Source organism: Alosa alosa, chromosome 7 (genome assembly GCF_017589495.1).
Source record: "Alosa alosa isolate M-15738 ecotype Scorff River chromosome 7, AALO_Geno_1.1, whole genome shotgun sequence".
NCBI lineage: Eukaryota > Metazoa > Chordata > Actinopteri > Clupeiformes > Clupeidae > Alosa > Alosa alosa.
The window spans coordinates 10,760,452-10,783,643 of NC_063195.1; the positions used below are offsets into that span (position 1 = coordinate 10,760,452).

Sequence of the window (23,192 nt, forward strand, 5' to 3'; positions counted from 1 at the left end):
GCCCACCAAGTTTTGTGTACCCCGGTCTTTCAGTGTCCCGGGAATCCTTGTTGGTGTACGTCACTAAATGTACACATACATTATTTTATTGTAAGGCCCCCCATGAACGAAAGTACACCAAACTTGGCATGCATTCGGAGGGTGCCATAATGATCCTACACTTTTAATTTCGTGCAGTTTTGACCTTGTCAGCCAGAGATATTGTGATGAAAACACCTAATTTTTTGCTTTTTAATTTTTAACTAGGTGGCGCTATACATGAAATAAGTGGTAATGGGATGGGTTGACATGCCCCTTAAGACCAACATACATAAAAGGTGGACCTCCTAGGCCCCACGGTTCTCGAGATATTCACAGAAAACTGTGTCTGCCCTACCCTCCTTTCGGGGTCCAGTCCAGCCGGGGGCTACAGATCAAAACGAAAAACGATGGTTCCATGCTATCCGTGTGGGGTTACATGCCCACCAAGTTTCGTGTACCCCGGTCTTTCAGTGTCCCGGGAATCCTTGACGGAAATTTGGGCATGCGAAAAAGAAAAAAAAAAAGAAAAAAAAAAAATCTGACTAAACCTATTCGCTGCGCGGCGGTCATAACTAAGAGTTGTAGCCTACTTGTTTATTCCAGCTACGGATGGTCCTCTAGCAGAGAACAGGTGTGAGGCAGTGGTCATTTGATGCCAATATTTTTGAATGCCTTTGAATGACATTTCTAAGCTGATTCTTAACTCATTCTAAAGATGAACTACAAGGATACAGATTGTTGTGATGTTTACAGAGAAACAAGACAATCAAGAACATTCCAATGATTATTTATAAGTTATTTCATTAATAAAAACAGATGAAAATGGGCAGTGTACAATACCCAATACATTACATCACGCCAAAAGTTATTTCTGTTGCACTTCACTTCTACTGTGTGTGTGTGTGTGCAGTCTTTCTGCACCAGTAGACAGAGAAAAACCAGCGTATAGTCGTATAGTCTCCAGGAGGTGTCTGGTTGCTTTATGCATCACACAAACAAAATGCTCTCACAAATGTATCAAACGGAAATACGTTGGGACTCAAATCAGGAAATATCTACATAAATAGGCTACAGCACCAAGCAGTGATGAGGGGTCCTGAGCAGTGGTGGAATGTAACGAAGTACAAATACAAGTAAATTTTCCACGTATTTGTACTTTACTTAAGTAAAATTTATAGTGCATACTTTTGACTTTTACTTCGTTACATTTTACAGCAATTATCTGTACTTTTACTCCGCTACATTTCTACAACACCATCGTTCCTTGTTATTGTGGCAGATTGGTTTACACCTCCACAATAGTTTCTGTGCCATTTCCTCTGGGCGCGATTGGTGGAGCTACCATCACCCTAATTGCAGGGCGCACTCTTATTTGGATATTTAGCTTAGCGGATATCACGGGGAGGTACTTTCTCCTGTCTTTGTTTTGCTTCCGGGGTGCCCGTCGTTACTCGGTGGCGTGTGGTGGCAAGTTGGCTTGTGTAGCCACTTCTCCGACGAGTGTGTTTTAATTAAGTCAGCTTGAGTGGTCCATATTCACTGGCAAGGCTGTTGTAGCGAGCTCTGACGCTGGGTGCTCGGTGGGAATCAGCTGGAGCCGTAGCCAAGCCTCTCATAAGCTCAATTCATGACCTGCGGTCCCAGAGAGGGGATTCATCGCCACTTGTCGTGTGGGAAGTGGATTACAGCCAAGTGCCTCCACGCCTTGGAAAGGCTGCTGTTCTGTTGTGCTGTGGATTTGTGGATGACGTTTTCATACGGTCGGGATTGAACGGCGTGCCTAGTTTGGTTGGGGACTATTTGTAGTTTAACGCATGGGGCTACGCAGTGGTGTACTGCCCTCTCTATAGCTCTACCTGCATGCCTACGTCTGGTTGTTGTTTTCTTTGATTTGGCGGCTATACGGTGTGTTGTCCCGTCCTTTTGCTTGAGTTGCATGTTTATTCTGTGTTGTTTTCTTTGATTTGGCGCCTATCGCCGGCTATACCTGGTGTGTTGTCTTTTTTTTTTGTTTAACCTGCATGTTTATTTTGTTTGTTGTTTTCTTTGATTTGGTGCATGCGGTTATGCAGTGCTGTACTGTTTCTCCCTATGCTTGACTCGCATGCTTTTTCTAACTGTTGGCCTATTGGTATCTTTGAGGTGTGTGTGTGTGTGTTTGTGTTTGTGTATGCGTACTGTAACTTAAATTACTGTGACCAGGGCGGCTTCACTGTCAGGATCAACCTCTGGGCCCTGGTGGACAGCCTGACTGCCTCCCCTCCCCCTGCCTGAGATAAGTAGCCTAGTTTGATAAATGGGCTATTGGTGAATGAATGATTGCCATATAATTACTGTCAAGCCTTTTACCAACTCTTTTGTCTCTGTTCCTCCTCTCTCTCTCTCTCGCTTTCTCTCTCTTCCGGACAGGTGTGGTGGGTTTCCCACAGGCGGCAGGCCAACCTTCAGGTGGCGGAGTTCCCCCCTCACTTTTCTCTGCTGTGTACAACGGGTGCTTTATTCTGAATTGCAGTGTAATTGCAGTGCCATTATCCTTCACGTGGTGGTGCGGTCTTCTGGGTCCCTCCTTTTCCCCCTTTTTGGAAATCCTGCTCGCTGTGGTAAGCCCCCTGCCCTGCTCCACTCCCTTTGATTACGGGTCACAGGTTAAGCTACGGCGTAACAGTGTGGTTGCCATCATTAACCATCCAGTAGATCTGACCCAGGCGTCTCCTGTATTTACACCTGATGCATTGCTTTTATGGTTGAATCTGTGTATGTATCAATAAATCATGTTAACTTAACTCTTGTCTCTGGCCTAAGAGTGTACGAATCTGTGTTGCCTTGTGGGTATTATAGGGAATATAGTATAACTGGTCCTAGGGTGTAACCCCCTAGGTGGCGTAGTCGACTCCAAATTTCCTTGCCACGTCACATTACGATACATTTTATGATCAGTTTTTTTTTCTCTCTCTGACAAACACGTTTGTTTTACCGGGGGTTGCTACCAAAGATTCTGGAGCGCTATGTGCATTCTTAGAAACATAAGCTTCTAGTCTAGACCAGGCAAAGCGTGAGCTTGTAGCATAGCTGCCTACTCTACACGCATTGGCCGTGAGACACACGCATTTGATTAGTTTCACACACTCACACGCCACACCCACGATTTCTCACGCTGAAGTGTCAACGCGGTCGGTCAGATGCCTGAAAAATGAGTTTAGCCTATAGATCTACCTGTTGAGCCACGGTTATGCTTTCAGAGACGGTGAGAGGGTTCAAGAGCACCCCCTGTCTGTGGAATTTTCTAAATTTTCTCTCATTTGCGATGCTAAGTTGCTGTGATAAATGGTTCGCGAGAAAATTATCATTGAACCGACGTGCAATTTAGGCTAATCATATTTGCATTTTGCAAACAGTGCACACCCATTACTCTCCGTTGTAATATCTCACTAACCCTTCACACAACATGTGGCAAACCTAATATCACAATAAACAGCAAACCGTGCATCAATATGAGGGATATAAAGCATGCCTCTGTTTTTGAAATTGCAACACATTTCTACATAGCCTCATTGGGGCTTAAATTATAATGTATTCTAATGTAAACTATTTGTCAGTAGGCCTACATACATTTTTTTGTAAATTGCTCAGTAGATTATCCCACTATCATGGTTCTTATATTGTCAGGTTCCAGCCAATCCCACTTACACAGATAAATGAATATATTTATATTGCCATGCTTTCTAGTGACATTAATGCAAAAATATAAAGAAAATCAAATAAGGAGACACAAATATTGATATAAAGCCTGACATAAGCCATATGCAAACATTCACATCATGCAGATATGGGTACATCCTGAAAAAGGAATAGCCTGTAGGCTATGGCCATTACAATGACCAATATATTATCTTAAATGAACTAGCTGAAAAACACAGGTGACCACTTCTGCATAATTTCATGGAGTGCTGAACATTTCTGAACTGTGAAATGGACCATATGTTTTGTGGTTGTGAACTTATTGCAATATCACCATAACTATTCCACCTGTGTATGCATGGTTATAATTTGAAGTGCAAAATAGCTTAGGCTACAGCACAAATATTTCCATAAAAATAAGCAAGTCTGACCTCTGAATTTATTTTTAAAAGTGCACCAGATTGATGCATTTAAAAGTTAAAATATACAAACATTTCTTAAATTCTTACAAAACACCCACCCACTTTTTTTAAAATTGTTAGTTTGGACCCCCCACTATTGCGTCGCGAAATACCAGTGCTGTTTGTACCAAATAAATAATAACCTATAGGTTTATGTAAAACTCCCCATTAACAGCATCATCGCCACTAACCACAGCTAGACTGCACAATGGTAGGCCTTCAAAAGCATGACATTTTCGCTTTAGTTTGATATTTAATTTACTTTATCCGGCTTTCATGCGTTCATTGAACGCTCATGTGCTGTAATGGAAACCTTATTGCGTGAGCCAAGTAGCCTATATATTGAGTTATTTTTAAATTATGCCTGATTTACTTTTTATTAATTTCTTAGGCTGGCTTTATTTTGTTATATAGAAGTATGTAAATAACCTGTTAAAATGTACCAGAATTCAGGAAATTGCATCTAGTCCAAAAAAACAATTTCTGGGGGAGGACCCCCATACCCCCCACTGAAATGTCCCACCCACTTTCAGAATGCCTCCAACGCCCATGGTCCTAGCATTAGGCTAGATCCCTTTGATACCAATATTAATTTAACTCTGGGACCCTGGTCCCTACATCTGAGATCCAATGTACTTTTTTTTTTACTGTACGGTATAATGCTGAACGAGCCAAACAAAAATTTCCGCAGCAAAATTTTGGTTGGCCGCACCAAATCTCACTCCAAGGTTTTTTGAAAAGTTGGCAGCCCTGCTACACTGTACATGCAACTGTGTTCTGTGCCTTTCTCTGTCTGTTATCTGCAGCGTTACGCCCCTGATCCACTAGCATGCGATGCGAACACCACGACGCAGTATCCCTATTCATTTCTATGAGAAGCGAATTCCGCACCCGCATAGGACTCTGGGTATGCGGTGCGACGAGTGCTGTGGCTGCGGCGCATCAAAAAGTTCAGCAATCCCCAACTTTATGCAAATGAATGGCCCATCACGAGGCTTAGTATCCAATAGTAGAGTAAAACGCAGGGGAGGTCCATCATCACGTAGCCTAAACAAAACCTAATTTTCCGGTAGTGTGAAAAAATAATCATAGCAGTGTCAACATTTCCGTGTTTGTATGATCTGTGGTTAGAATCCTACATGGATAACTTCATGATTGAAATGTCCGCCCAAATTGCAAATTAATTTATTACTTTCCCTCTGTAATTTCAAAATAGTGGAGGGAAACATTTTGTTTGGTTGTTTACTAGGCTACCAGTTCTTGCCCTGCCGTTACCACACATCTACAAAAGGGGACGCCCATCAAAGCTTCTTCATGGAGGGTAGCGTCGCGATTTGGGGAATTCGCATCGCGTGCTAGTGGATCAGGGGCGTTAGGGCCTCCTCTCCGATGAGATTGCTATCCGCGGATCAGCGAAGTTACAGGCTATGCCCATGCTTCTGTCACACGTCTGATAATTTGCGGCACAAATGAATGGTAGACTATTAATGAACCGGTGGCCGGAAAAAACGTAACATTTTCCAGATTAGGAAATATTCCTTAATTGTGTGTGATTAAATAAAGATGCATAGCCTACAATTGGGGGTAGTAACGTGGAGCCATTCAATGTCTATGCGTCTGCGCAAGTGAAACTGAACTTAATCATAAAGACATCTTTCTCAGCAACTTTTCTGTTCAATCAGCATAATTGGCATTACGATCCACCCGACGTTTCCCTTGTCTACCCCGTTAAACTTCAGGCTCTCGTGTTTTGCTGAATGATATTACTCAGCAGATCACCCTAGTAGATAACCAGAATTACAGTCTCTAGAATTGTAGGTCAGAAAGTAAACTGGGCCACAGATGGTAAGCACAATTGCATTAACTTAAAACTATCTAGTCGAGTATAACCTAAAACTAGCTTAATTAAAATGCTACAGCCCATACTGATTTTTCCTTTTAGAATATAGATATTAAGAGAATAAATCATTATGGATATACGTTTACTTTTAATACTTAAAGTACATTTAAAAGCAGGTACTTTTTACTTTTACTTAAGTAGGGTTGTCATTGTGGTACTTTTAGTTTTACTAAAGTAAATATTTCTCAGTGTATTTGTACTTTTACTAAAGTACTGAGGTTCAGTACTTCCTCCACCACTGCCTATGAGACCAGCGGCAGGGCACAGCCTAGTTGCCAGCTTGATGCTATCTTGCCACGGGTGTGACTGTAAGCACTCACATCAAGCTCCATGACAACTAAAGAATAGCTGACATTTACCATCACTTCCAAAAGCATTGTTCACATTTTTGCTGATTTTGATTGGTTGTCACATACAGGCTTTCAAAACTACATTGTTGTGAGGCTTGGTCTCAGGAGCATTTAGACCAAATCGGTGCAGATCAGTAGATGACCCAGACCCATCCTTCAAAGAGAACAACTTTGGACCCCAGTCTTTTGAAAGGCTCAGAAGCCCCCAGTTTTATTGTTTTGTTTTTTTTTGGTTGTTAGATACATTATAATGCATAAATTAACATTTACATAAAATTGTGAAAAAAAAGCTATCCAGCATTAACTGAGGAAAAAAAACATTAGCTAGATTATACAGATTTACGGAGCCCCGGATATGTCACGGGGAAAAAAAATAAATAAGTTGTGGCCACGAAATAGCAATTCGTTTCCACAAAGTACTAATTTGTGGCCACAAAATATTAATTAGTTCCCACGAAATAGGTAATTTGTGGCCACGAAATATTAATTCGTTCCCACGAAATAGTAATTTGTGGTCACGAAATAGGTAGGCCTATACCCAGGTAGCATTCTGACGTTGGGCCAACGTTGGCCCAAGGTCAGTGGTTGTGTTGGCCCAACGTTGGCTGCTGACGGTGGCCCAACGTCATTTTGTCCGGTGGCCCAACGTTGGCCCAACCATTTAATTAGACCATCAGCAGACCTTTGGCCAACCCTAACCCAACCATATGCCAACTTAAAAAGCCTACCCAGCCAACCCAAAATACACCTTACCAACGCTATGCCAACCCGAAAGCTACCTTTCTAACGTTGGGCCAACCATTTCATAGACCGACTGCCGACCTTTTGCCAACCCCAACTCAACCATATGCCAACTTAAATAGCATACCTACCCCAAAAATTACACCTTAACAACACTATGTCAACGTTCTAACCTTAAGATGACTGCTTATTTCAGCAGAACACTCATCTTGATATTTTGGCCACCTTTATGGTTATTACAGTAATTTAGAAATTACTTACTTGATCACAATGATTTTACCAATCTGCCCTGAACTTGTAATCTTAATAGTGATATAATACCAACAAGAGATTAAGGGTTAAAATAAATACATTTAATAATACATATTGATTTAATAATAAACATTTATGTGATGAGATCCTCAAGGGTTGATGGGTCATCAATCAGTTCTGCTCCTATAAATAACAGAAATTACTTTTAGTTACTTTTAGAAATTATTTTGTTTTGCTTGCTCAAATAAGACTTCACTGCATTAGGAAGATTATACAGATAATTTGTCTAACAAGAGATTACGAAATGTGTAATATTAATAATGTTGTCTTCCAAGTGTAATCAAGCAATCATTTTATTAACTGGTGCCAATGTACAATCTATGGAGGCCTATTTCATAACATTCTCTTAATTATGTACAAATGATGTTAATGCCTTCAGGTCACTTATTTCCACACTTGTCGAATAGTTATTCATTTCGAGCATTAGATAAAAAGATGAGACAAAAAGGTAAAACAATTTAGGACTATGCACTAATGACTAAAAAACTTACAATGTCAGATATTTCAGACACTTCCTCGGATTCACTGCTGATGTCAGATGGAGGATGTGATGGGGAATGTGTCTGCCTCTCTAAATTGAGGAAAGAAATTCAAGTTAACTACTTACTATTTCACAACTGTGATGATAAATAAAAGTCAGCAATACAGACATACAGGCAATTACAAATATTTTTTGATTGGTTGTTGAAATCTGTACCCTTTTCTGATCTCCTTTTTCTTCCTCCATTTCGGTCACCGCTGTATTTTAGCCATGTTTTTATCTTTTCTTCTGCCTCCATTAAGGTGGCCCCTTGTTTTTTGGCAGCATCTGCGTGGGGAATTTGGGGGAATTGAATGGAGAGTGAAGGATAATATTTTACTCTTAAAATCAGTTTAAAACCACTGATTTAGAACATTTATAAAGTTTTGTTGTGTAGGGTAGATAATATACTGGATGTGTACAGCAGGCTACCAATCAGAATGTGTGTAGAATAAACATTGAATGAAATTGTAAAAGAGCTGTAGGCCAACTCCACCAACGTTGGGCATACGTTGCATAGGTCAGCCAAACACAGCCAACTCCACCAACGTTGGCCCAACGTTGGGCATACGTAGCATAGGTCAGCCAAACACAGCCAACTCCACCAACGTTGGCCCAACGTTGGGCATACGTTGCATAGGTCAGCCCAACCTAGCCAACCAAATTTAACGTTGGGCCAACGTCAGAATGCTACCTGGGTAGGCTGTGCACTGGACAGCTGGATGAGCAAATCAAGCGCAACTCCTCAAACAGGAACAGTCGCTGTCACACAATGGACAGGGATATGGTAGAGTGCTATTTTAGGCTGGGAATGAAATACAAAGACATTTTGAAAAGCCTGGCATTGGAGGGATTCATTATTAGCGAGAGGCATCTCCACAGACTATTAAGAGCCAGGTCGCTGCACCGGCGTAGGTAGGCCTACGACTTGAACTTGTCTCTCTCGTTTGTGTTTTTTTATAAGGCGGCCGTGAACATTTCCATTAAAACATGCATCAGATAGCTGGAGGTGAATCTTCACCCCTCCTCACTCTCACTTTTTCCCCATCCACTTTTTCCCATATGAAATCATATATCGGGCACTTCTATCTTTTGTAAAACGTCGCGTCGCAGAGGTGCGCTGACCCGAGGACCTGTGCCGATAGATGGACGGTCAGGAGCAACGCCGAGGCTGATGGAGAACCGGGACAAATGAAACACTTGAATGAAATTAATGAATTGAATGAAACGTAATTTACAAAGCCATTGTAAAACACTGAAAGTTAATATTTTGTCACTAGCAACCTACATCTGCCCTCTGTCAAATACAGTTGCATTTACAGCTCTGAACAAAACCGTTCAAGAGTTATTTAAGGAGAAGTCGAACGTGCGTTATGTTTCATTCGTCCCTCCTGGCTGGGACAAATGAAACAGCATATGGGGGACGAATGAAACATACAGCTTAAATTATGTAAACTTCCCACAACTTCAATATTTGACAACATACCATGAATGGTACTTCAAGTATGTGTTATTTTAGATAGATTGCTGCTGGGCTATATGTCTTGGTTCATGTCTGTTAACAACTCATTGCCGTCATGGTGATGCGCGTATTTCGCGGTTATGGAAATAGCATGCACTATGCCATTAATATAGCTAGAATAATGCATGTTTCGAATTATATAATGTTTCTATAGTACAAAATGATATTTTCACTTTATGTGGTTAAAGCCACCACACATCCAAATAAGTGCCCTTCATGACCCACAGGCCGTCAGTCTCCATAGGTTAACATGGCAAAACTCGACCCCCTACCTGATAGCCCTAAATATATTTGCATCTTTCTAAAACTGCTTTTCCATGTCTCACCTGCATAAAATATAGTATAAACACAGATATGTGTGCATTGAATAAATGGGGTTTACTGCCTGGTCGGGACAAATAGGTGTTTCAATCGTCCCCCCATAGAAATTTAGCATTATAGGCTGTTTTGCATCCATTACAAACAAACATGCAATGTGAACGTCTGGGATTGGGGAGAGCACTAAAAGCTCTACTGAATAAGCATGAAGTCAAAACCTTTAAATGAAAAACACTCTTTAATAATCAAAAACCGCTAATGAAGTAAACTTGTGACCATCAGAAATCGTTTATCGCCTGTAACTCCGTGATAACAGGACGTAACAGGAAGGCATTTGGCTGAGCAACGGTTGTACCCTACTGCAAACCAGTTGTACCCTACTGCAAACCAGAGAATTGAGAGCTGGTGGGGAGTAATGAGAAAAGACACGACAGGCTTCTACTGGCGCTCGATTTGCTCACCCAGCTGTCCAGTGCAGGTTAGATAATACATATTTCGTGGCCACAAATTACTATTTCGTGGGAACGAATTAATATTTCTTGGCCACAAATTACCTATTTCGTGGGAACGAATTACTATTTCGTGGGAACTAATTAATATTTCGTGGCCACAAATTAGTACTTTGTGGGAACAAATTGCTATTTTGTGGCCACAATTTATTATTTTGTGGGAACGAATTGCTATCCGGGGCTCCGTACAGATTACATACATAACCATAAATTATAGACCTAGATTACAGAATACACGTAAATATTGTTCAAAATACTTATGTACAATATGCAGTATATGGGTACAAATGTATCTAATCCAAGAGCTAGTAGAAGCTCTAATAGGTTATAACAATAAATCAACAGTGGAAAGTGAAAAGTGACAAGTGGAAAGTGAAATATGTCTTTTCTCTTTTCAATAACAATTTATCACACAGAGTTATGTAATGAACATGTTGGTCATTGTTACAATTTGAGAGAGAGAGAGAGAGAGAGAGAGAGAGAAAGGAAATATGAACTAATCTGTGACTTTTTCAGAATCTTTCAGGGGACAGTCCCCTCCTCCCTTCCTCTTCTGACTTCCTCCTTCACCGCTGATCTCATATGTTCGCTCCATCCCTCCAGTCTTCCAGACATTAGCGAACCAATCCCAGAGCTGTTAGCTGTTGACATCAGTCTCGTTTTAAGGGGGCTTCAGATGCTTTGTCTGAGATGTGTGTGTGTGTGTGGTAGGCTGAGGGCACGGAGGACCTGTCATCTTCACTGAAAATAAAACACATGCAGACTTAAGGACTTCTACATATCTGTGTAATATTGATGGCATATAAACTCTTAGGGTGAACGACAGTTCTGCTGCAGCCTGAGCTTATAAAACAGCCATAAGAATTTTGGTGTCACTCCCCTCCAAAATCAAAATGGAAAAGAGCTGCATTGCTACAGGAATTCTGAGATCTCTTTTTACAGACTGCTGTCAGTGAATTTCCTCTATATTGTTTCAGAGTTGTGTATATACTTTGTTGCAAATGTTTATTAGTTTATAGTTTAATTTATTATTATGTTTCTCAACTATAGGGGGACCCTGAGAGGAAATATTCTTTAGTGCTGCTTTAAATAAATATTTCAATATGTATTGTATTCTATATTTATAGCAACAGGAAAAAAGTAGGTGTTGAAGGCCCATCACTGATTCCTGGGATCCCTGACATATTATATCAAAGAAATGTGTCCATGACAGGCAAGTCATTTAGCGTTAGATTGCAGGTTTTCTGCATCCACAATGGCATTACATCCTATCCAGATGAGAATCGGACAAATAAGTGGATTAAATTAAAGTTAAAAAAAAAATACTCTTATGCCAGTGTGACTCACCCTTACCCTGGAAATCCAGAGTTCTCGCAAGAGCACAATTTGAATTGTCTCTGTGAGACACTCTGGCAATGAGTAATGATGCATGTTACTTCAATCGCGAGAAACCAATCACATCGGTGTATCTGATATTGGCGGGCCAGAGGCGAGCTAAACAGATGACGACAGCGCTGCAACGAGTTGGTCGTAGTGTTATCCAATTACCAGGGTCTGAAATTTCCAGGCTAACCCACCCTGAGGGGGATATTACCAGGGGCGGACTGGGACCAAAAATCGGCCCTGGCATATTTGGCCCAAGTGGCCCTCAAATCGGTCGGGCACACAAAAGGTGCGTCGGCCCACCGGGAAAATGCCCGGTATGCCAGATGGCCAGTCCGCCCATGGATATTACGTTTGTCTTGGCACATGTTATATCCATGTTCGGCATGTCTTTATTTTCGTCAAAACAGTGAGTGGTGTGGGGTAATGTTGACAGAGAGAAGACAGTATTATAAATATTCATATTTCTGTCCCTCTGTGGCTCCTTATTAAAGTTACACGTCAATTCAATAGCAGGGCATGGGTCATTACTGATTCTACTGTATTATTGTCAATGATTTTATTACCACTTCTATAACATTCTATTACCTCGTGGGTCATAATTATGATTCTACTGTATTACCACTTTCTTCTCAGATAAAGATCCAATCACAACCAAACTTGGTACACACAGTCACCACCACACCCCATGGACTAACATCAGATGCTGTGGAATTCTACACATAGGGTCCACTAAAACTGCCATATGTTGATATCTCTAGATTTTCTTTATGTAGAAATGTGAAATTTGGTGTACTTGTAGTTTGTCCCATTTACTCAGTGACGCTACACTCACAGACATGCCCCCACAGAGTAGCGCTGTAGCTGCCTGGCTGCTTTAGCTGCTGGAACTAGCAACTCGAGTAACTAGGTAAAAACGATTGTTTTCAGGGTTTTTTTTCCGTACCGACAGCACTCGGTGACTTTGAGCTCTATGTGAATAATTGCTGGTTTTCTCATTAAAGGGCACTCAATTCTGACTGGACCCTGGTAATCACCGCTTGCAGATATATTGTTTACGTCTTTATTTCTTAGCAGACACTTTTGTCCAAAAATAGACTCACATTGTACTGTACATTGACCCAAACCCCAGATCAAAACACACCAGAGAGGAAACTCACCTCTCCCTCCAGTGCTCCCCTGGACACTCCACATAGTGTTTACGGACTCCTGGGAGCCCCATTCAGAGGGGGCTTCAGACAAGGCTACAGAAGGTGCTACTGATGGGTATGTGCCATAGCCTGAGGTATCCACTGTGAACATCCCAGATCTGTCATCTCCACCCACTGGAACATAAATAAAGTGAGTATAAAACAATATTACCATGAGAAATACTCCACTGCAAGCAGTTTTAATTTCACACCACATTTCTCAAGGTGAAAAGCACCACACACGGGCAACACAACTTTTTTTTTTTTACCACACACGGGCAACACAAGGCAGCTCTTCCAAAGAAATACTGCATACTTATTCCAAAGTCAGAATACAGTATCTTATAACTACAGTATCATTCCTAAATTCACCATGTACAGTATTTTTCAGAGAGAGTAATTTAGTACTCACTCAGAGGGGGAGTTGCCATGCTTCCCTGCAGACTCAACTCATCCAGTCGTGCTGAAGCCTCATCCATATCTCTGCTCTGGTCATCTGCTCTATTCCGTCTCAGTAAACCTATAAATCAAACATAAAAAACCCTGTTAATTTGGTAGTGTAACAAGATAAGAGGTCCTATATTACTCATAATGTCTTAGTAAGTTAGTGGTGACTAAGCTTGAGTATCATAACATAAGCACAGCACTCTTTAACAACTGAGTTGATAAAACATTTAGATTATACAGATAGATTATACAAATAGGTATCACATTATATTAAATGTTTGAGTTGAAGATTAGGATCAATTCAACATTGATTTAGTGGGGATACTGCACCTCTGAAGAGAGTCGCCCATCTTGTCATTTTCTTGTCCTTTTTCTTTTTCTCCTCTTCTTGTGGGCTCTGATAGTGAGCTCCTCCGTTTCTAAACACCATCTGTTCTATCTTCTCCAGCAGCTCTGTTACTTGTGTATCATCAGTCCACTCCTTGTTGTTGAGGACATGGTATCTGTTCCCACATTTCTCAATGATCCACCGCAGGGTTTCTCCTTCACTCTCAATGTGCTGCTCAATGGATGTGTCTCCCAGCCAGTCTCCATAGGTGAAAAGGACAATTGTGTGTCTCCAAACATTTTTACCAAGAAGCTCCAAATGGTCCCGTATGCTTTTTGTGTAGACCTCTGTAAAAGTACAATCTACACGTATGACTAGAAGGACTGCATGCGGTCCTGGGGGACACAGAGACACACTGAGCACAATGTCCCGTTTGGTTTTCTGGGAAGTGTCTCTGAGGGTTTCACCCCCCCCCCACCCTGGTGTGTCTACCACAGTGAGCTGTCTGCCTGCTACTTCTCCCTGTCTCTTCACACACTGAGTTGTTCTTATCTTCAAGTCAAATTCCACTTTGCACAGGATGGTATTTCCTGATGAACTCTTCCCAGCATATTTGTGTCCCAAAAGCACAACCCTCACGCTTGAGAGGAACTGAGCATCACCTGTTAAGAAACAGAAAAATGCATCACCGTATAAGAGGTTGGCAGGTTGGCACCCCCCACAGTAGTAAAAGATGAGCGTGCTGCTAACTCCACTGACCTCTACTGGACAACACTGGATGCAGTGATATTTTTGTCCAACAGAGGGGAGTGTTGTGGTATTTATTGGTATTGTATGATAATATTTAGATTAATGGGTTTGGTGTCACGAGCCCAGTTCATATATTTAAATATGAATTCATAGTTCAAAAACACATTGGGCCCTTTCTTCGACCCGGCACAGTTTTTGTGAACGATGCCGTTCTCATGTCCCTGAAAACCAGCAAACTAGGCCTCAGCCATGGCGGAACTGGCTGGGGCACCTGCACCATATGCCGGCGACCCGGGTTCGATTCCCGTCCCGTGGTCCTTTCCGGATCCCGCCCCGACACTCACTTCCTGTCATTCTCAACTGTCCTATCACATTAAAGGCATAAAAAGCCCCAAAAAATATACTTAAAAAAAAAAAAAACTAGCAAACTAGCAACAGAGGATTCTACGACGGAGTATTAGGGCCACACATGAAGACAAAAAATATTTTTTCCATGGCGAGATTAAACTCGACATGTTGACTTTAAAGTCGACATGTCGACATTAAACTCGACATTTTGAGAATAAAGTTGAAATATCATATCTACTTTAATCTCGACGTGTTGACTTTAAAGTCGACATGCTGACATTAAACTCAAAATAAAGTTTAAACATAGCCTACAGTTTAAGCTATGTAGCCTACACTAACACACAATATGTAACATGAATAATAGGCCTACTTTAAATAGGTGTTATTTCAGATAGATTGCTAGATTGCAGATATTCAGATAGATTGCGTCTTCTCATTGCAGTCATCGTGAAGCGCTGTATCTCACGGTTATACCATACGCTATTATATAGCTAGAATAATACATGTTTCCAATGATATAATGTTTTTATAGTAGGCTACAAAATGTTATTTCACTCTGTTTTACGTGGGTAAGGCCACCGCGCATCCAAATAACTGCCCTTCATGACCCACAGGCCGTCACTCTCCATAGGTTAACATGGCAAAACTATTTTTTCTAAAACTGCTTTTCCATGTCTCACCTGCAATACATATAGGAGGCTATAAACACAGATATGTATAAGTATATAGGCCTATACTCTTTTGATCCTGTGAGGAAATATGTGTGCATTTACTTAGAATACATGGGGTTGCCTGGTCGGGATGACAGCTTAATTCGTCCCTCCATAGACATTTAGCAGTTTGCATCCATTACAAACAAACATGCAATGTGAAAGTCTGGGATTGGGGAGCACTTAGTATACCTAGTCTAGTGCATAAGCATGAAGTTGAACCTTTAGATGAAAAACACTATTTAATAATAGGCCTACAATAAATAAATAAACCGCTAATGACGTTTACTTTTGACCATCGCATTTATCGCCTGTAACTCCGTGATAACAGGAAAGCATTTGGCTGAGCAACGGAGGTTAATATGTTCTATGTTTTGTCCACATGATGTAGGCCTATGTCTATGTCTAATCATTGTTGCACTCGAAGAAAACTGCAATGTTTCATTCGTCCTCCCTTTCAATCGTCCCGAGCGGTCGTTCTCTCTCCAAACTAACTTTATTCTCAAAATGTTGAGTTTAATGTCGACACGTTGAGATTAAAGTCGACATGATATTTCAACTTTATTCTAGAAATGTCGAGTTTAATGTCGACATGGCGACTTTAAAGTCGACATGTTGACTTTAAAGTCGACATGTCGAGTTTAATCTCGCCATGGCAAAAAATATTTTTTTCTTCATGTGTGGCCCTAATACTCCGTCGTAGGATTCAGACACCAAACACACTCATGCTCCACTCTTCACACTACTAATTTAAATCACTAAAATAGGACCCACTGAGGAAAGAAACATACTTATTATGGTAATATTGATTTAATATTACAATGCAATTAATCGTACCATATACAAAATAATATTACCCAATTAGATTAGATTAGATTCAACATTAATGTCATTGTGCAGAGTAAAAGTACAGAGACAACAAAATGCTGTTAGTGTCTAACCAGAAGTGCAGAAAAGCAGAAATGTGTGAACAGTATAGACAGGTAGTGCAGTGTAAACAGCATGACATAATAGTGCAGTGTGGACAGTAGTATACAGTTAAGCAAGTGGCATGATTTGCAGTAGGGATATGTGCAGTGTATTAACAATAACATTATAAAAGCAGAGGAAATATGGATATGCAGTAAGTATAAGTATACACTTTTGATCCTGTGAGGGAAATTTGGTCATTTATCCCAATCCGTGAATTAGTGAAACACACTCAACACACTCAGCACACAGTGAACACACACTCAGCACACAGTTTACACACAGTGAGGTGAAGCACACACACTAATCCCGGCGCAGTGAGCTGCCTGCAACAACAGTAGCGCTTGGGGACTTCTCAATTGGAGAACAGAGGGGACTCTGGGGACTTGGGGACTTCTCAATTGGACAGCTCAAGGGCACTTCAGCCACGCTTACTGGTCGGGGTTCGAACCGGCAACCCTCCGGTTACAAGTCCAAAGCGCTAACCAGTAGGCCACGGCTGTCCCATAAGTATAAAACTACAACGCATTAAAATTAAATGAACTCACCTCCTGAGAATTGAAAAGCAGATCTCTGCCTGTAGACACACATCCGTCTGTCCTCTGCTCTCTGCATCTGTTGTTTTCTTCTCTCCTTCATTTCCTGGAGTCTCTTTCTGTCCATCTCATAGTGACGGCCCCCGTTTCCAAAGATAATTATCTCCATCTTCTCCATCAGCTCTGTGATCTGTGTTCTGTCACTTTTGTCCTCATTGTTAAGAACATGATATCTGTTCCCACATTTCTCTACCAGATATCTGATGTGTTCTTCACTCTCAATGTACTGCTCAATGGTTGTGTCTCCCAGCCAGTCTCCACGGGTAAACAGCACCATGGTGTGACTCCAGACTCTCTCACTGAGATACTCCATATGTTGTTGAATGTTTTGTTTCAGGTCCACTGTGAAAGCAGAATCTATTCTTACATTCAGTAAGAGAATGTGTGGTCCTGGAGGACACAGAGACACACTGAGCACAATCTCCGGTTTAGTGAGCTCAGGGGTGGCTTTGAGGTTGACATTCTTCCACCATCCTGGAGCCTCGACTACAGTGACCCGTCTGCCTGCTACTTCTCCCTGTCTCTTCACACACTGAGCTGTTCTTCTCTTCAGGTCAAACTCCTCTCTGCCCAGGATGGTGTTTCCTGATGAACTCTTCCCAGATCTTCTGTATACCAGCAGCACAACTCTGAACTCTGACCGCGGGGATGAATTCCCTGCTGAAAAGAATATATAAATATATTTGACATTTTATGACCATATTATCTATAGAACTTTGTGGATCTTAAGCAGCAGTAAGGAGTTTTAGTTTAAATCTAGTGAGCTAACCACCTAAAATGCATGTACACCTTGTACACACCACTTTTGTACACACCACGCCCCACTGGCACTGCTAAATGTTGGTGCATGTTTGGCGATACAGCTGACAATGGCCTGATGTGTAAACTTTTCTTTCATTTTCACGGGAATTTACGCCCCGGAACACAGAACCAGGGCTCCGAACCGGTTCAAGGAACGAAAACGAAAACCGAAAACGAACGGAATTTTACGGAATTTTACGAGGAGCGGAAACGGAAACGAAAACAAAATGGTCTTCAACTGTTCCGGAACAGAAACGTTATTCTGAAATCCACAAAACCGGTTAATAACGGTTTTTTTTTTTCGTTCTCTATATAACAGCTTAATAATTTGATGTCTGCAGTTTGAAATAAAAAAAACGAATAAATGGACCTTTGGTCCAAATGGGTATATTTTGTCTTGCTGTTGTAGTGTAACCTATCCGTCTGCCACTTCGGATCTTAGGCCAGCTCGTAGCGTAGGCTACTGAAACTGATTTGGAAATTGTTTGTAGCCTATGCATAATAGCCTATTTTGCCTGTCCACGCCTTGTCGTTTTAAAGTCGGGATTTGAAATGTTTGCGCAATTATAGCCTATTCTATGTAGCCTAGAAGAGTTAAACAGGAAATTTGAGATAGGCCTTGTCAGCAACAGACATGTTCGTTTATAAACAGGGTTGGAATTATAGCGCAAGCCTTTGAAGATCTCCATATGGATAAAACTCCAAAAGGCTACAACCAGGTAAGGAGTTTAGCACGTATGCAGAAATATTTTTGATAAGAAATTATTTATAGGCATAGGTTAGGCCTACAGTAAGTCTGTAGGCTATGGGATGGATAGCCCATCTGAATGTTTTTGGTTGCCGCCTGTGATTTATTATTTTTGGCCATAGCTACGGTATAGGCTAAATCAAGGGGAAATAATGAGTAGCCTACGTCTATTCTAAGGTAAAGTCCACACAAATAGACTTGATAGGCCCGCCAAACACTGCCGGAACTTTAAGAACGAACGATATTTTGCGTTCCGAACCGGTTCAGGACCGATATGTTGGTGGCGGAACGCATGCAAGAACGAAAACGTTAAACATAGGCCTATCTGAACCGTTCGGAACGGAACGTTTGAAAAATAATTTCGTTTTCAAGCCCTGCACAGAACTGTAGTGCACATCCTGGATGGTTAGTGGGAACGGCACATGTGTTTACATGTGATGCACTTGATATCAAAATTAATTTGAAGAGAAAACCAAAAACAACAGGCAGAGAAAAACTAGCCAATAAATTGTAAAGCAAATGCAGTGTTGCTTCAATTTCACTAACTTTACTATTTTACTAATTTCTTCCATGGCCATAAGAATTAATATTATGATACATTTGATTAAATGTTATGTTTCATAAACTAGATAATTATGAAGATTGTTGGATATTTATTTTTGCTATGAAAAAGCTTAGTTTGTTTTAGTATAATACACAGAAAATACAACACAACTCACGCTTCAGTGACTGGAGGTGTTGTCTTTGCTTCTCCACCTTCATCAGTCTCTCTGCTGCTCTCCGTTCTTCATTCCTCCTCCTCTCCTTCACTTCCTCCAGTCTCGTTCTGTCCATCTCAAAGTGACAGTTTTTGTTTCCTGCTACCATCTCTTCTATCTTCTCTTCTCTCTGTGACCTGATCACCTGCCCTATTCTCATTGTTGAGGACATGATATCTGTTCCCACATTTCTCTACTAGAGGCTGCAGGGCCTCTTCACTCTCAATGTGCTGCTCAATGGTTGTGTCTCCCAGCCAGTCTCCATGGGTGAACAGCACCATGGTGTGACTCCAGACAGCACTAACGAGAAGCTCCAGGTGTTATTGAATATTTATTCTTTTTTCAATTGTGAAAGAATCATCAATATCTATGACAAGTAGGACAGCATGTGGTCCTGGAGGACACAGAGACACACTGAGCACTATATCCTTTTTAGTGAGCTCAGGAGTGTTTATGAGGTTGTCATATCTACACCATCCTGGAGCCTCGACTACAGTGACCTGTCTGCCTGCTACTTCTCCCTGTCTCTTCACACACTGAGCTGTTCTCTTCAGTTCAAACTCATGGATCCAAGCGCCACTCGCGCCTAATTGTAAAAAATGCTATGCGCGGGATGTGCCTACTTATAATGAGAGAGTAGATAGCACTGACTGCAATGCCATTGTGCAAAACAACAAAAACAGAAAGGATGAAGGCAGCAAATGGACCATGGACCCCCGCACTCCCAGCCGAAAATATCTTCCCGTGCCTCTGATAACACAATAATTTGGCTACTCCGGTTTATTGGTAAAGCAAACATGCATCGATACGCTACATTGTTAAGATCCACGAGTTTAGTTACACAAGCAACAAATTAGACAAATGTTCAACGGATGCTAACTATGTGCCATGTCGCACTTGTTTTCTAAAAACTCGTGCGTGCGGATGAGGTGTTTTTTAAAATCAAAGCCTAAATTATTTTACGAAGCAAATAGCCAACCAGTAGGATCAAAAGAAAGCCAAAATAAATATTCATCATCATCATCATGGCTGCATTTTCAGTATTGGTGATAAGTAGTCGTTTGTCCACTAGATGGCGCATCGTTGCAGTGAGACGTAATTTTGTTGGAAGTTAAAAGTGGGTTGGGGAAAAACAATGGACACTACAAGGACTGTAATTTACCGCAGCGAACATCTATCTAATAAGGACAGGACGATGTTCACATGAAGTTTAATTCCCATTTCTTCTTGAAGCCGAAATAAATCTGAGGATGTTTATCGGACATGCTTGGTTTTTACTGCAGGTACGTTAATCTTGTAATATCAATAAGGACCTAGGTAATGTTACCGTTAGCGTTGGTTGAGTGATGGAGGCCCATTTGATTGATTGCATTTGTAGAAAACTATAAATGCGGTTATACCAAGCAAATTGATAGCAGCACTGTTTGTATCTTTCGACTGTCATTTATTGCACGTGCTACAAAATCATTCTGTGCAATGGAAGATTTACCAACGTTACACCGGTCTGATACAGTTTTGCCTATACATGCGTGAGACTGAGACGCCTGTTTATTTTGTTTTAAGTGCGTGCAGGGTGTGAGAGGGGAATCGATGTGCTTTGATTACAGCTTGGTAGTTGTAGTCTGTGAAATTAAAAAGCACGTGTGTGTGAAGTATCCAAACAATGACACCTTCATTTCATTATGGCTGCTTTTAGCAACACACCTTAAGCTACTGTGTAGTGGGTCCCATTTAGAAGTTGCTACTTCATTCGCGCTTTCCTTGACTCATGGAGCTGCGTGAATGTTATTACAACTTTTCGCCACGATATGGCAGTTTAAGTCCGCTTGATACTGTAAGTCGTAAGCCATTGGTTTCCAAAGGAGATTTTATTTGTGTCGCCAGCATAGCCTATTGACAATTTATGTTGTAAATAGGCCTATCTTATAATCCTACCTGTAGCTTAGGGAAGCTAACAGCTTTCTATTAGGATCTAGTTTGATAGTTACAGTTTTGTCATAACTCCCTAATGCATTTTTGCATTTAGAATAGCCAGAGCGTGTATATCTCAATCTGAAAATTAAACAATATCGGGTGCCTATGGACTAGGCTGGGTGAACCCAGCCTGATCTGCCCGCTATTTATTTTTTGATTTCTTAAAAGATTGAGCTTGGTCTGATGAAAGCCAGACTAGCCATGGACCTCAGTTACACAATGCAAGGGAACATGAATCAGCCTATATTTGCACGAACAATAACGGACAAAAGCTCTTCAACTTTGGCCCGTTAAAATGTGTATGAACAGTCTAGCGACGCATTTCATCAAGGCCCATTTGGACATGTCAGTTATTTGCACCACTGGTTAGATGTAAAACAGCATTTCGTTTCAGACTACTGTTACTTAATTTGTGCATTAACAATAACGTTTCAGACTACTGTTACTTAATTTGTGCATTGACAATAAAGTATTACATGAACTAAAGATGACTAAAATCTTATGTAGAAGAAGAAACATTCACAAAAAATCCATCCATCCATCCAAAAATGACCTTTGTTTTTGATAGCTGTTGAAAACGGCATGGAACTGACAGAGATGTTTTTGTTTATAAATACATAAAAAATAAATAAATAAATAACATTATGCTGATACCTTTTGCTTTTCCCAAATACAATGTAGCCTACAGGTGTAAGTGACCTTTCATCAATCCAGTTGCAATGGATGAACTGTGATGAACTGCCCTACTTGTGATTGTTTAGAGATTTTAAAGGTTTTATAACAATGCTACATCTTCTTTGGCTATTCTACAATCTATTCACCTTTTCAGCACCAGTAGGCTACTATCTGTGCAGCCGCACACACACACTCAGGCATGCCAAACAAGCATACACAAAAGTTTCAAGAGTGGGGGATGGAGTAAAATATGGAGACAAATTTGAAGTGTGATTTATTTTCGCGGAATGGATGTACAGGACTGAGCGGCGGTCATATTTTGTACCGCTATGCGGTACATCTAGTTTTATATTATTTTGTTTTCAGAACTGTAATTGGGTAATTATTATTTACAAAACAACACAACTGCACTTTTATTTGGTATTACCTGAAAAGCACAATTAAATCATATGACTAATTAATGTTTACAAAAATGGATTTATAGCATTTTGGAAAAGAGCTCTTCAGATGTTAGGCAAAACATGTTCCAGTACAGTCTAGGGTTAGGCTACCCATATCTGGGAACATGTGATGTGATCATGATCATGCATATATCTTATGTCAGCCTTTATATTAAGGAAAAATACTTTGTGTCTACATCCATGTCACCTGAAGCATGCTGGTTGAAATATCTATTCAAAAGCACAGTTGATCTGTGTATGTCATGACCAACTTTTGATTCTTTGATTTGGAAAGCAAGTTTATTATTTTGGGCTGCTCAGAATATATTTGAATTTCAGCCCAAAGTTGGATAACATGTAGACATTTGCTTCAATTTCAATTACTCAGGATGGCCTTACTGTACAGGGGCGCGTTTCCCAAAACCATAGTTTTACCTTTGTTGGTTGCAATGCAATTTCCCATTGCCAACCAACTAAGTTGCTAACAGGTTAGCAACTATGGTTTTGGGAAATGCACCCCAGAAAGGGGTGGCCTGAATCTATGTTGTGGTGACCGGGGCCACCCCTGCCCACCTTTTGGAGTCATGGCCCTGGCAGTGGCACCAGCCCAACTCGTTAATATTTGGCCCGTTACCCGACCTGTGCCCGCGATAAATCACACACGAGCTAAATCATTTCAATTAAAGTGCTTTATTTTTTATCTCACACCTCTCAACACGTAACTGTTAAAAACAGCACTCACT

At 40.9% G+C, this 23,192-nt stretch overlaps 1 protein-coding gene and 1 long non-coding RNA gene across 2 annotated transcripts; both read right to left on the bottom strand.

Annotated features, from left to right (window-relative positions):
- Positions 1 to 7,482: 7,482 nt before the first annotated feature.
- Positions 7,483 to 8,335, bottom strand: LOC125297643. The gene is made up of 3 exons (XR_007194079.1): positions 8,161 to 8,335; positions 7,955 to 8,034; positions 7,483 to 7,586 (listed from the first exon to the last, which is right to left on the bottom strand). It is a non-coding gene; the product is annotated as an uncharacterized LOC125297643 (long non-coding RNA).
- A 2,635-nt stretch (positions 8,336 to 10,970) lies between these two features.
- Positions 10,971 to 20,250, bottom strand: LOC125297757 (GTPase IMAP family member 8-like). The gene is given in 8 exon segments (XM_048248220.1): positions 10,971 to 11,073; positions 12,876 to 13,040; positions 13,318 to 13,425; positions 13,683 to 14,342; positions 17,006 to 17,713; positions 19,322 to 19,494; positions 19,496 to 19,946; positions 20,241 to 20,250. Coding segments are annotated over 8 exon segments (2,355 nt in total). The 3' UTR covers positions 10,971 to 10,993.
- Between the last annotated feature and the right edge of the window lie 2,942 nt (positions 20,251 to 23,192).